The sequence below is a fragment of the Pipistrellus kuhlii genome, unplaced genomic scaffold, assembly GCF_014108245.1.
Source record: "Pipistrellus kuhlii isolate mPipKuh1 unplaced genomic scaffold, mPipKuh1.p scaffold_m20_p_9, whole genome shotgun sequence".
Taxonomy (NCBI): domain Eukaryota; kingdom Metazoa; phylum Chordata; class Mammalia; order Chiroptera; family Vespertilionidae; genus Pipistrellus; species Pipistrellus kuhlii.
The window spans coordinates 29305672-29319124 of record NW_023425595.1 but is presented as its reverse complement, the minus strand read 5'-3'; the positions used below and the strand labels follow the sequence as shown (position 1 = coordinate 29319124).

The following is a 13453-nucleotide window of genomic DNA, read 5'->3' as shown; positions in this document are numbered from 1 at the left end:
AAACTGCAAACTAACAAATGTTCATTGGTTTAAGCATAGCAATAGATAACTAACTCATCCTGTTTTTGAGTCCTGCCACCCAAGGTGGAAGAGAGAAACTCTCTTGATTAGCCTCCCTTGCAGCTAGCAAGCATATCACGTGGCTGGTGGAGTGCGAGTTTGACATGCTTGAACTAAGGTGGAGGCAAGTGGCTTAAGCCCTGTCAGTCTGACCCATGTGGCTGAGACTTCAGTTCAGGGAATGATGCCGTGAAGAAGGAGTTGCTCAGAGAACGATCCCCGTGAAGGAGGTGGAGGGAGATTCACAGGAGGCAGCACTAAGTGACTAGTGTTGCACCTCACACCCAGCCTCTGTCACTGTGAACATTGGTGCCTGTGCCCAGCGGTGGCGGGGGTGGAAAGGTCTTGGGTTCTGTCTGCTGATGTAACGTGATGCCTGTTTCTGGATTCCAAACCTGGTTCTCTCCAGAAGATACTTTCATCATGTGCTTAAACTACCTAGTGGGCTCTGTTGTTGACAATTAGGAACTCAGACTGGCACAAAAGCCTTTGAAGGCCAGGAACAGCAAACACAGCCTCAAAGTGGCTTACGTGACACGGCAGTGAACTCCCTCGGGTAACAGGCAGCAAGGCGGGAGGAGGCTGGGCCCGTGCCAATCGAGACTCTGGTTCCCCTGGGCCGTGTCCTTCTCTGTGTGTCTGCTCCCTCCTCTCTGGCCGGTTTCAGTTTGGCTGCGGCAGTTCCAGGTGTCAGATTGGATATGCTGATGTCCAGAGGAGGAAGGAGGCTGTATGCTCCTTGTATTCCTTTGCAAGAGTGGGGGGGGGGGCCTTCCTCAGGAGTCCTCCACAGTGTAGTGAGATGCTCCTTCCTATAGCGGTCACTGGCAAGGAGAATGGTGTTGCCACAATTGCCTTGGACTAATTATGTACTTACCTTTGGGTTCTGGGGACTCCCCTGAAGCATGTGGCGGGTGGAAGAAGGTGGCTATAAGGAAAACCTTAGGGCTGTCCTAGAGATGAATAGATGCTGGGCAATCAACCAATACTGTCTGCTACAGCAGGTGATTATAGGGTCCAAGCAGAAGGTAATAGTTGTTTGTATGGAGGGAATGTAGTGGGAGCAGAGAGACAGAGACAAACTGGGAATAAACTACACATCTAAGAGCAATAAGATTTGTCGGTGTATTGAATTAGGAGGGAGAGGAAAGGGAACAGGACAAAGACAATGATGCATTAGTGTAGACCTGAGCATTTAAATAAATGGTTCACTCAAATCAGGAGGGTAGGAAAGAAACAGGTTGGGGTGGAAGGTGAAGTTACACATTTAAGTGGTTATCAAGTAGGCGGTTTAATATGTGAGCTTGGAGCTAAGAAGGAAATTGTGGATGGAGGTATAAACTTTGAAAGTCATCAGTGTATCAAGGATATTTTAAATGCTAGGCTGAATGAAATGCCATAGGGAAAAGTATAGCAAGACAGTAATAGAGGCCCGAAAGCCAAGCTCAGGGCACCCACCAGCTAGAGGTCAAGTAGGAGAGGAGAAGTCAGCAACGGAGAGAGTAGCCTGTGATAAAAACAAAAACAAACAAAAACAAACAAACAAAAAACACCCAAAACAGATCTTGGAGGACAAGAGAGTTGTTCTCCAAACTCTCCAGCCCTGATTCTTCTTCGCCCTCCCCATTCCATCCCTGGGTGTCCGTGCTCGCTGGAAGGTAACAACCATCTTCTTCATTTTAAGTTGCATCAGTGTTTGAAGTTTTTATAGAACAGTTTACTTGAAGCGATTTCACCCTCAGTTGAGCCTAAAAAGCACAGGTTACTGAAGGAAAATCTTTATATATAAAAGCCCAGTGACCATTCAACTATTCAACTGGTAGCTATGACATGCACTGATAACCAGGGGGCAGACACTCAATGCACAGGCATGTAAACATGGAACAGACTGAATAATCTCAGAGGGAAGGGGGTAGGAACGATGTTGGGAAGAGATTAACCAAAGATCTTATATGCATACTAGAGGCCCGGTTCACAGATTGATGCACCGGTGGGGTCCCTTGGCCTGGTCTGACATCCCCCGATTGCGAGAGGGTACAGGCTAGGCTGAGGGGTCTCTAGTAGGAACATAATTGAGGAGGAAAAACACTTTAAAAAACTTGCCTACATTTTCTCCTTGAATAATATGTGCCATACATTTCCTTTTAAATGTCATAGTAAATGGCAAAAAATAAATAAATAAATAAAAAAATAAATCCCATAAGACAAACTTTGAACATATCTTTTAATATCCCAAACATTTAAAAATAAAAAATAAAAAAGACCATGCCTTCCTCTTTTATTGAGACTGTATCTTTAAAGCAGTTCACATATAACAGTATGTTGCTTTGAATAGAATTATTTCAAATAGGATGACTGATACATAATACTCTCTCTTTTGAAGATCAAAAAGAAAATAAAGGAATGTTCTTTTGTTTTAATCAATGGGAGTTAAAGTTATAGTTTAAATGGTACTCCTCTTCTTCTAATTAAACCCTCAAAGTCAGACAGCCATCTACAGTTCATTAAAGTTCAGATTTTGCATAAAACCTTCATTATCTCAACTTGATGAGTTTCCCTTCCTTTCAATACCCTGCACTCTCTCAGAAAAGGTCTGAACTCAAAAGACCCTTCAAAAATAGTGCAATGAGCCCTCATCCTGGCTCACAGCTGTGCCCTGATGAACCTGAAGAACTCTAGCCCTCTTTGGAAACAATTATTCTTCCGCAGGGAATAAAATTATTCAAAAGAAAAAAATTGCTCATTTGTTACATCCACATGAGCCCAGAGAAGTTGTTTTGTATTGTAATAGAATCCATCATTATTCCTCTACTGGCCAAAAGAGCAATTGTTTTCTCAACTCAAAAGCAAAGGTTACTCAAAACACACACACACACACACACACACACACACACACACACACACACGGAGAAAAAGAATAATTGTGTGATAAAGGACAGCAATTATTTTGCAGTTATTGAATAGGAGGAAAACTTATGTGTAGTTAGTGGACACTCTGTATGCAAACTCTGAACTCTGCTGAGTTGCTATGGAGAAATTGAGGTCTCTGTGTTGGAGAAAGCAATACCAAGGCCTACGCTGCAGGCAGAAAAGAGGGGAGAGGGAGGGAAAGGAGGCATGCTAGGGGAAACCCAGAGGACTGCAGGCTTTTAGGCAGGTGGAGCTGGGTTAGCAGAATAATGGGAGCACGGATGGTTTTGCTTATAGTTTATTATATAATTGCCTGGGCTTTAGTCAAGTCTTTATCAAGCTGTATATAATTCACTTTAGAGTATAAAGTTGGGTTTCCTGTGATTGTCCAGGGGTATTGAAAGGTTCTCCAAGAAGGTAAATAAAACTTAAAAAACCCTGCCAGGCAACTTTGATTTGAAATTCATGGGGAGGCACATTGTGTAACAGTTAGATTTCAGTCTTTAAAGTCTCTCCAACATGGGTTTGGGTCGGTTCTCTCGCCTGCTATAGGGCTTTGGGCAGGTGACTTAGGACCCAGAGTTTCAGTGCTCCCATCTGTCAAGTCAGGATGATAATAACATTCTGTCTTTCAAATGGTTGTGGCGATGATTCCTTTAAGACAAGCATGTAAAGCACAGCATGCAGCACATGGCACTGAGAAATTGCCCAGTAAATGTCTGCTATTGAATGAACATTAGGCCCATCTGGAAGGACCACCTAGGACTTCAGTGTACATTGGGTAGATTCTGCCCATCTTCCTGTGCAGAAAACAAAATTCAGGCTTAGATATGGTTGCATCCCCCAGAGTTGGTGAAGGCACAAGGCCAGTGCTGCTCTTTTGGCCATTTGGGCTTGTTGGGCCTCAGGATGTGGTCTCACCTGGACCCAGGGTGCCCACCTGCAAAGGAGGGCAGGGTCAGGAGTCACACAGCCATTGCAACCACTGACTAGCCCTGGGATCTGGGCAGCCCACTTCAACTTCCTGCTTATGTTTCCTTCATTGAAAAGTAGGGACCATTAATAACAATACCCTTTTCATAGGATTGATATGGAGATTATGTGAGCTAATATATTTAGAGCATTTTTTAGAGTGTCTGGCATATCACAGGAGCTCAAAAACTATAGTAAAAGTAATAGTACCATAATAATTATGGTAATAACTCTGAAAAAGACCTGTAGGATTCCCAATTCTACTTTGCTTCCTGAAAAAAGCATTGCAGAATGAATTTATAGAAAGAAAATGAGAAGGAAGGAAATTAGGACCAGGTAGTTGGAGATGGGAAAGAAAAGTCAAGAAGATTGGCAATAGGGACAACTCAAAGTATAAGCAATAATGAGAGGATAAAGTTTAAAAAAGTGAACGCAAGATTTAAAAAGCTTTAAGTATGAAAATTTAATATAAAGTTGTATCAAAAAATCCTTACTTAGTGAGCACTCAATAATGTTGGAGATGGGGCAATTCCTCCTCTACCTTTCTTGAGTGCTTACAGCAAAATACATAATAAAATTGATACAAGACCCGATTAACAGGAGAAAAATCAATTCAATACGTGTACATGGGAGGGAGATCAAGAATGATGCTCAGAAAAATGATTGAACCAGTCCAGCTTTTCATAATTTTTAGACAAAGAAACAATAAATTCACAAAGACTTGACAGGGCAAAGAAATTTAGGCTTGGATGCTTATTAGTGAGGAATCTAAGCAAAGATAAGGCTTGGGTAATAAATTAGTAACAAGTTTTTTGTTTATTTTTTCAAGATTTTGAGAGTGCAAGGAAGGATGAGAAAGAGAAACACCGGATGTCAGAGCCAAATGTCGATTAGCTGTCAGAACCAGCAACTTTTCTATGCACAGGAAGATGCCCAACCAAACTACTGAGCCACACCGGCCAAGGCAAAGAGGTTTGTTTGTACAGGCTGATGCTTCTGAATAAGGCTAGAGGGCAATAAAATGGATGCTTGGCTCTCTCTGTCTCTGTCTGTACACAGAGATTTTAGCCAAAGCCATTTATTGCTAAACAAAAAACAAAACAAAACAAACAAACAAAAAAAACACACAAGAAAAGGATTGTTGAAGCTCTTAATTAAGTGTTTAATAACATAATATTCTCACTCCAAAGTGAGCACATTGACCCCTTAACATCCGGGCACCTGAGAGCAGGTCAAGCTGCTCTGCATCCATTTGCTTTTGTTTCTTAAATACAGTTTTCTTGATCTCAGAGAGGAAGAGAGAGGGAGAATCATTGACCTGCTGCCTCCTGCATGCCCCCAACTGGGGACGAGCCTACAACCCGGGCATGTGCCCTGAGCGGGAATCGAACTGTGATCTTCTGGTTTATAGATTGATGCTCAACCGCTGACCATGCCAGCTGGTTACATCCATGTTCAGCCCGGAGGATAGAGGGCAGCGTGCTGTGGAAGGTGAGGAAAGGCTGGTTATTTAGAGTCTTTTCTTCTGGCAGATCTATAGCTAGCTGGATATTCTAGGATCCCACGGTTACTGTGACACAGTGTAGCCAGTTTCGGACTTCATCATCCTCTCTCTTTCCAGCAGCCAGAGTGACTCCGGCAGTTTCCCTGACCTGCTCCTGGGTGAGGGATATTGGCTGCTCTGCAAGGCAGCTCAAGGCACAGCAAAAGTATTTTTATTAAAAAGTTTCTTGACGGTGGAGGGTCCTGAGGTCCATGTTTCTCAGTCAGCAGAACTCTGACCTCTGCTCTCTCCTCTGGCCTCATTCTGAAAAGATGAACAAATGTGGGGCCACGAGTGTCTTCTAAGAGGAGACAGTGGAGGAGTGCCAGGCCTTCTGACCTGGAACTTCGCCTTCTGTTCCCTTCCGTATCCTTCCTTTAATTAGGGTATCTTTTATTTATTTATTTTTTTTCTTTAATATATTTTATTTATTTTGTACAGAGAGGAAGGGGGAGAGATAGAGTTAGAAACATCGATGACAGAGAGTCATCGATCAGCTGCCTCCTGCACACCCCCTACTGGGGACATGCCCGCAACCAAGGTACATGCCCTTACCGGAATCGAACCCGGGACCTTCAGTCCCCAAGCCGACGCTCTATCCACTGAGCCAAACCAGTTTCGGCTAATTAGGGTATCTTTTAAATGTTAAAGCTGATCAATCTCCACTCTTTCAAGTCAAACAATGGAGTTAAAACTCGGCAATTGGCGATTATAAATCTCTGAAGGAACTGACACACCCAGGAAGGAAGAATGAAGATTTTGAACATCCTAAACAACTTGCTACTTGGTACAATAACAGCCACGTGACATAGTGGAGCTACCCAATCCAAAATTTGCCTTTATTTTATCTCTCAGGTCAAATGAACGCCAAACAGGGAAGGGCCAAGCTCGGGCCAAGCTCAGAAATTTAAAAGGAGGTTGATGCCCAAGAGGGGAGAGTTGTCACAGAACATGAGCTCAGTGCCGGTCTGCTGGTCCAGGTGAATCATATTTAAGCCTCTAACTCAAGTGAGAGGATGAAAACCTGTTTGGAATAATGAAGCAGGAGGTTTGTGGGTATTTTATCGGCGAGCTAATCATTGGAGACAGCATGGGCTCACGCAGAACAGAGTCCTGCCAGTTGAATCTTATTTTCTTTTGTTAAAGGCAACTTGTCTGGCAAGGAACCGAATCAAACAAAATGACAATAATACACAGTTCTGCCATTAGGAATCTCAAACCATTTCTGCAGTATAAAACCTGCGTCTGGGGACCAGAAGTGAGGACATTGTCTAAGAGCAGCACTGGGGGAACTTCCTCCAGGAAGGAAGAGCTGGGAAAGTGGGAGAGAGTTTTGCCATGTAAAATGTGGCTTAACATGAACAAGACAGAAAAGCAGCAATCAGAGGAGGAGAGATCAGACAGAAGGCAGTCAGGGGCCCCAAGGAGGAGGAGCAGTGGATGGAGGAGTGATCAACAGCATCAACTGTTAGTGGGACTTAAAGGGGGGGGGGGGGGAAACGTCCTTTAGATGTAGCGGACAATAAGACACAAAATTTAGAGAAAATGGTCGCTATGCAACCTCCCTTGTGGAAGTTACTTAGCGGTTTTTGTGCCTAAGGTTTCTCATTAAATAATACTAATATGTGCAGCACTGGGTTGTTATAAGATTACATAAAGTATTTAGCATAGTGTTGCCACATAGTATGGTCTCAATCAATATGTTTTTATGGTGCTGTTGGGTGTTTACCACATTGTGCTATGTGCTAAACCACATGTGTCAAACACAAGGCCCGCGGGCCAAATCCGCCCCGCCAGGCCTTGCAATGTGGCCCGCACCTCGCTGTCATCACTGCACTCCGCTGCGTTTCCATCACAATGACAGTTTATGACTGTTCAGTAAACCATTCGGCCCGCGATTTAGGCTGGATTTTAGATTTTGGCCCCTTCTCTGATTGAGTTCGACACCCCTATGCTAAACACTCACAACCTCCCTAAATGGCAGATGCTAGAATTTCCTATTTTACAGGGGAAGGAAGTGAAACCAGGTATTTAAATAATGTGTCTCCTCCATCCACGGCTCCTACTCCTTTGGCCCCCTGCCTCCCTCGTGTCCCATCTCTCCTCCCTCTGATTGCTGCTTTTCAATCTTGTTCTTGTTAAGCCACATTTTATATGACAAAACTCTCTCCCACTTTCCCAGCTTTTCTTCCCTAGAGGAAGTTTCCCAATGTGGCAACTCAATCCTGATCTTTCTATGGATGATAACTGTTAGGTTGAGGCAGGGGGGAAGCCCAGAGCCCATACAAGCATCTGCAAGGTGGATGGTGACAAAGATAGCTGGCTAGCTGGCACCTTCCTAGACCCCTGGTCCGAGGCAGGAATTCCACACCTCTCATGCCCTTCACCCTTCCCTCCCTAAACAGCCATATAAAAGAAGGACCTATGCAGCTTTTTGGTGTGCACTTCCCTGGCCCACCCTCGGACCAGCGAGTTTCGCCCTGGACCTCAGATTAAAACCTTCCCCCCTTTTCAATGGCCTGGATTCCGTGTCTTGCTTCTTCGTCGCAAACCTCTCAGCTGGGACCTTACAACAACGAATGTCCCCTGTGAACCTTGCAGGACTGCCAAGGACTCCTTGTGGCTAACAGGGCCCCCAGATCATAGCCAGAATCAAGCAGCCATTGCTGACACAGACCACACACTGCATTCCAGGGAAAAGCCACAAACTGAGTTTCCAAGCCTTCTGCACTGTGTTCCTGTCATCTGAACTGAACCTTATAAACGAGTCATCTTTCAACCAGAGGGCTGAGACCTGCCCCATTCAATTGGAACTGTGCAGCTCTATCTTCCTTTGCACATATACTGACCAATCAGGACACCGCAATTCAGATCAATCAAACTGCAAATTTGCATTTCTCATTTGCATAAAAATGGACCAATCCGGGGTCAGGATAGAAAGTTCTCTCTGAAATCAGGCCTCCCTTTGCTTTGGGGAGTGCATTTCCCTGGATTGCAAACTGTTCACCTGAATAAAGTTCTTTTTTTACCACACCCAGGCTGGGGACTCCTGTTGGCATGAGATCGGTAGCAGTGAGCTTTTGTTGATACCCCTCTCCTAAATTCTAGGCACACAATTCAAGCTGTCATCAAGAAACAACCACATACAACCCTCGTCAGTTTTTGATACATCCTTGTTTTTTTCTTCTTTCTCATTCCATGGGTCACATTCTTATCAACTAACATTTTAAATGTTATTCAAATTTGAAAGTTTCCAGAAATCAGCCAATACCTCTAGCTCCATTTAGGCCCTCATCATATCTTGCCTTACTTACCAAAGTAATTTTTTCTTCATTTTAAAAATTAAAGTATAGTTGACATACAATATTTCATTTGTTTTAGGTGTACAACTGTAATTATAGATTTGTTTGCCTTACAATGTGCATCATGGTAAGTCTAGAAACCATCTGTCCCATTCAGTTATTACATTATTGACTGCATTCCCTATATGTACTTTACATCCCTGTGACTTACTTTGCATTGACATGGCTCCTCCCCATCGTTACTACAGCAGCCCTAGCACCACAATCTGGGTCCCCCTCCTCCTCACAGGTCCTGCCCTCCTTTCGGGACCAGCTTCTGCTCTCCCTCCTCCACAGGCTCCCTCTCCGCAGCTTCTTCTCCTCTCTAATTTCCTAGGGTAGAAAGTCCACTTGCCTTCTTACAATCCTCCAGAGTTAACTTTACAACTCTGCATTTTCTCTGCTATCCCAATAGAACAGCAATTTTCAGCTGGAAGAATTTTTAAAACATGCAATATCTGAGTAGTCATGGGCACTGACCTCTTTTTTCTAAGATGCAAATAAAAATATGACAATAGCTTACATAACAAAAGCTATTCAGTGTGAATAAAACAAGATTATACTTTTTTGTTGGATTGGCCAAAAAAACAAAAAAAAACAAAAACAAAATTTTTTTAGTGTGTGTGCTGCAGAATTTTAGTAAGTAGTTTGTGTACCATGACATGAAAAGGCTGAAAACTGCTGCAAAAGAAGGTCCTTCAGGCCCTAGTACCAGTCACAGCGGGATTTCAAAGCATTTCTGTTGGGTGAACACTCCGTGGCATCCTGAATTACCTTTCTGCACATGATTTGCTTTGAGATGTCCCTAGTAACAACACAGCCTTATAGCTAAGAATGCCGGTTACAGGGATTCTACCCTAGTTGTTTTAGAGCGGGGCCTGGACATGAGTATATAAAAGCAACAAGAACAACAAAAATCAGCGTTACCTTGCCTCCCCATACAATGAAAAATGGCAGGTACCATTTTTTTTCTGAGTGTCAGGTTTTTCATTGGCAAAATGGAGATAACACTTACACAGACCTTGTTGGGCCATCCAGAGAATTAAAGGAGATTATATGTCTAAAAGCCTTGTGGTACAGTGCCCGGCACACACACGAAAGAGCTCAGTACTGTGCACTGTGCAGTTAGGTAGTTATTTCTGGGTTTTCTGCACCAAAGACTGAAGAGGTGGATGTATGAGAGGTGCCTTGTATTCCCAAATTCTGTGATACCCTTCCTTGGTGTGTCCTGGAAACATGCTGGCAAATCCTCAGATTTCCAGTCAGTTGCTCAGACCACCAGTCAAGATCTACAAAGCTCCAGGTAAGTCCCGATGTGTTTCTCGGGTGCCATTTGGCCTTAGTTCTGACCTGAGAGCCTCCACCTTCTCCCCATGTGACCAAGGTGGTGGAAAGGGTCCTGCGCTTGGGAAATCTTCCCTTTGACGGCGCCAAACCCCACGTTTGGGCATCTAGTACTCGCAGGCCTATGGTGGTTTTTGGACAGGCGGTTCCTTTTCAAGTTTGAAACTGGGGCTCTGTGTTCTCCAGATCTGGCGGGTGTGGTCCAGTCTGCACCTTTTTTCCTCAACGCACCGCACCCCAAAAATCGTGCTTTGGCCACACGTGCCAAATTTGGCGAGGGGAGGAGGTGGAAGAGGTTGGCTGTGCATCAGGTCGGAGGGGTGCGGTGGCGAGAGCGCCCGGAGCGCTGGGAACCTGGGAGCCACCGCTCTGAGCGCGAGGTGCGAGCGGAGCCCCGCGCTTCTCTCTAGGCGCTGGCGAGCGCCCGGAGCTCCCCGCCGGCGGGCACCCCACTCCGCGGCGCGCACCCTGACCCGGCCCCGCCCCGCCCCCGGCGGCCGTGAGTGGCGGGCGGAGCGCGAGGTGCCAGGCGCGCGGGGCTGTGCGGCGCCACCGCTCCCGGGGCCGGGGGAGGGCCGGAGGGGCCGGAAGGGAGAGAGAGAGAGAGAGCCCCACCGACCGGCTGGCAGAGAGCTGCATGCAACCGGTGGGAGGCCGGGCCGGCCGGGGCTGGGGCTGGGGCTGGGGCTGGGGCTCGGGCCGTGTCTCCGCGGGTCCCCGGCGGCGGCGGCTCTGAGCTGGCAGGCGGAGGGCTGTCTCCCGCGCCCGCCTGCCCGGCGCGGTCCGAGGATGCGGGGGGGCGATGCCCGGGGCCAGGGACGCGCTCTGTCACCAGGCGCTGCAGCTGCTGGCCGAGCTGTGCTCCCGCGGGGCCCTGGAGCACGACAGCTGCCAGGAATTCATCTACCACCTGCGGGACCGCGCCAGACCCCGGCCCCGCGACCCAGGTGAGCGCCGCCGCCGCCGCCCGCCCGGCGCGGTCCGAGGGCCCCGGGCTGGGAGCGGGGGCCGCACCGGGGCCTGAGGCAGGAGAGCGCCGCGGGCTGGAAGGGAGTTTGGAGGGGGGGGGGGATGCCAACGAGCTAGAGAAGGGGATCAGGAACGTGCAAACCCCCCCCCCCCCCCCCCCGCGCCCTGGCCTGATGCCCAAACCGGGCGGGGACCCGAGGAAGGCTGCTGAGCGGAGGCCGAGGCCAAGTGGGCTGGGGTAAGGTTGGGGGTACCACGCCCGCCACCTGCGCTACCATTGCTTGGGCTCCTGGGGGCGGCTCCGGAGCGCACAGCTCCGCGCCCCCTTTCCCCTGCTCTGCACTCCGGGCCGGGGGAGGCCACGACGGCCTTGGCGCCCTGGGGAAGGGGGCCGAGGCCCGAGGAAAAGTCTGGGAAGTTGAGAGTTGGGGACGGGCCCCTGCAGCGACTGAATCCCACCGGGCGCTCTTCATCCTCGCGCCGAAGCGCCCATTTCCCTTCTCTGGTCTGGCTGAGAAGGGCGAGGAGGGATGTGTCACTGGGAAGGGGACAGGGAGCCCCAGGTCCTGGGCATCCGGGCCTGAACCGGTTCCCTGCGGGCCCCTTGGCAGTGGAGGCGGCCTGGCGCCTGGCGTGACCAGCTGCCACCTCTGGGCACACCTGGGCCAGTGGGCTCTCTGGTCAAGGCGTGTGCACCTGCAGTGTTATCCCCAGGGAAAGTTGTGAGGCTCCTAACTTTGGAAAGTTAGTTTATCTTGGCATTTGATCAATCAAGGCTTGAGGAGGGAGTTTTGGTGGAGCCATTTGCTTTCCCCAAAGGCTCTGGGTCTCCCGCATCTGACTTCTCATCCACTACTAGTTACATGCACAATCCCTGTAAATATTTTCTTGGGATTCTACTCACCTGGAAAAATATTTTTTCGAATATCCTCTCAGCCTAAATACAAAAAAAAAAAAAAAAAAAAAAAAAAAAAGTAATTGTGATTGGGTTGTTAAAGGTGGGATGGAAAAAAAAAAAGGCCTTTTCCCTGATTGTCTTGTGTATACATTTTGGAAATGAGCTATTGTTGTGCAAATTATCCAGCACAAATATTCCTCATTTTAAGCCAATCTGTTATATAAAAAATCCATTTCCCAAAGGATAAGTTAGAGAATGGCTTGATTCATAAAGAGGTACACACGGAGCCTGACTTAAAAAGCATTTCCTTGGATAGTATATTTAAAATGAATCTGTAGGGTGAAGAGGACTCATCTGTTAAAAGTTTGCAATCTATTTTTCCTACTCAAAGCCTTTTATTTCTATGGAAGAAGGAAAAAAAATATTGTTCTCTATTGCCTGTGGTTACATTAATTAAGCTTATTGGGTGATCAGTAACGTGTTCTGTACGCAAAGTGGAGAGTTAAGTCAGGAAATTCTGTTGATGCCAAATGATTTCCCCAGAATTGTAATGTCCGGCCTTTGTGTGGCTTGTTGCTGAATGGGACATGCTGCTCAGACCACGGGCGTGGATGAGCGTGCCGCACGTCACGAACTAGGGGCGCGGGATGAAGTCCTGAGTGGGGCAGGTTCTGTCCTCGGCAGCAGGAACAAGACCGTTATTTAGCATGCTGCACCCAAAGCGAGCCTCCGTGTTGCCTCGTCCCAGGTCCTTGCCTGCGACTGTGCCACGAGTCCCCATTGTTATCCCCCATAAGCGCTTGTCTTCGGCTTTTGTACAAGAGAAGATGGATGAGGTAGGTCTCTTGCCGGGTTGCGTATTTAACATCTCTTCGGCCGATTTTATGCCTCTGTTCTTTTTCATCCATGAACTGGAATCTCATGTTCTTAGGTCTCCCTCCACCCCTGCACTGGGCTGCCCTTGAGAAAGAGTCACAGAGAAGGTTCCTTACAAAAGGCAAATCTGATTCTTTGGCTGAGACGCAGCCGTGGATAGGAGTATGCCTTCCTTTGCTTGGAGTTCTTGAAAGCACTGCTCTGCTTTCTTAAACTACAGCAAGGGGGGTTTTGAGGCAGCCCATGAGGATTATGGGTTTGTGTCAGGAAGTCTCCTGCTTTTGAGGAAGGAGTTGGGGGGAAGGGGGGTGCTGTGAGATTGTGAGTGAAGGAGAGAGGAACTGAGGCTGAAGTTGACATCCAAAGTGTACCCTCTCTCCCAGGGTACTTCAGTTCAGGCCAGAATTTTGTTTTCACTTTCCTCTTTCCTCTCCTTGCTTACATTGATTCTTACACCAGATGCATTTATCTCCCTCCCTTTGAAGCTGTTTGATTGTACACACCTAGAGTGGCTTCAATTCCTGATCCCTACAAGCTGAG

General features: G+C 47.2%; 1 protein-coding gene across 1 annotated transcript in view; it reads left to right on the top strand.

Annotated features, from left to right (window-relative positions):
- Positions 1 to 10699: 10699 nt before the first annotated feature.
- SYT9 (synaptotagmin 9) overlaps positions 10700 to 13453 on the top strand; it is a 151310-nt gene continuing 148556 nt past the window's right edge. Inside the window, exon 1 of the mRNA XM_036427650.2 lies at positions 10700 to 11117. Within this exon, the coding sequence (XP_036283543.1) occupies positions 10973 to 11117 (145 nt within the window). The 5' untranslated portion in view covers positions 10700 to 10972. The remainder of the gene's footprint in view (positions 11118 to 13453) is intronic.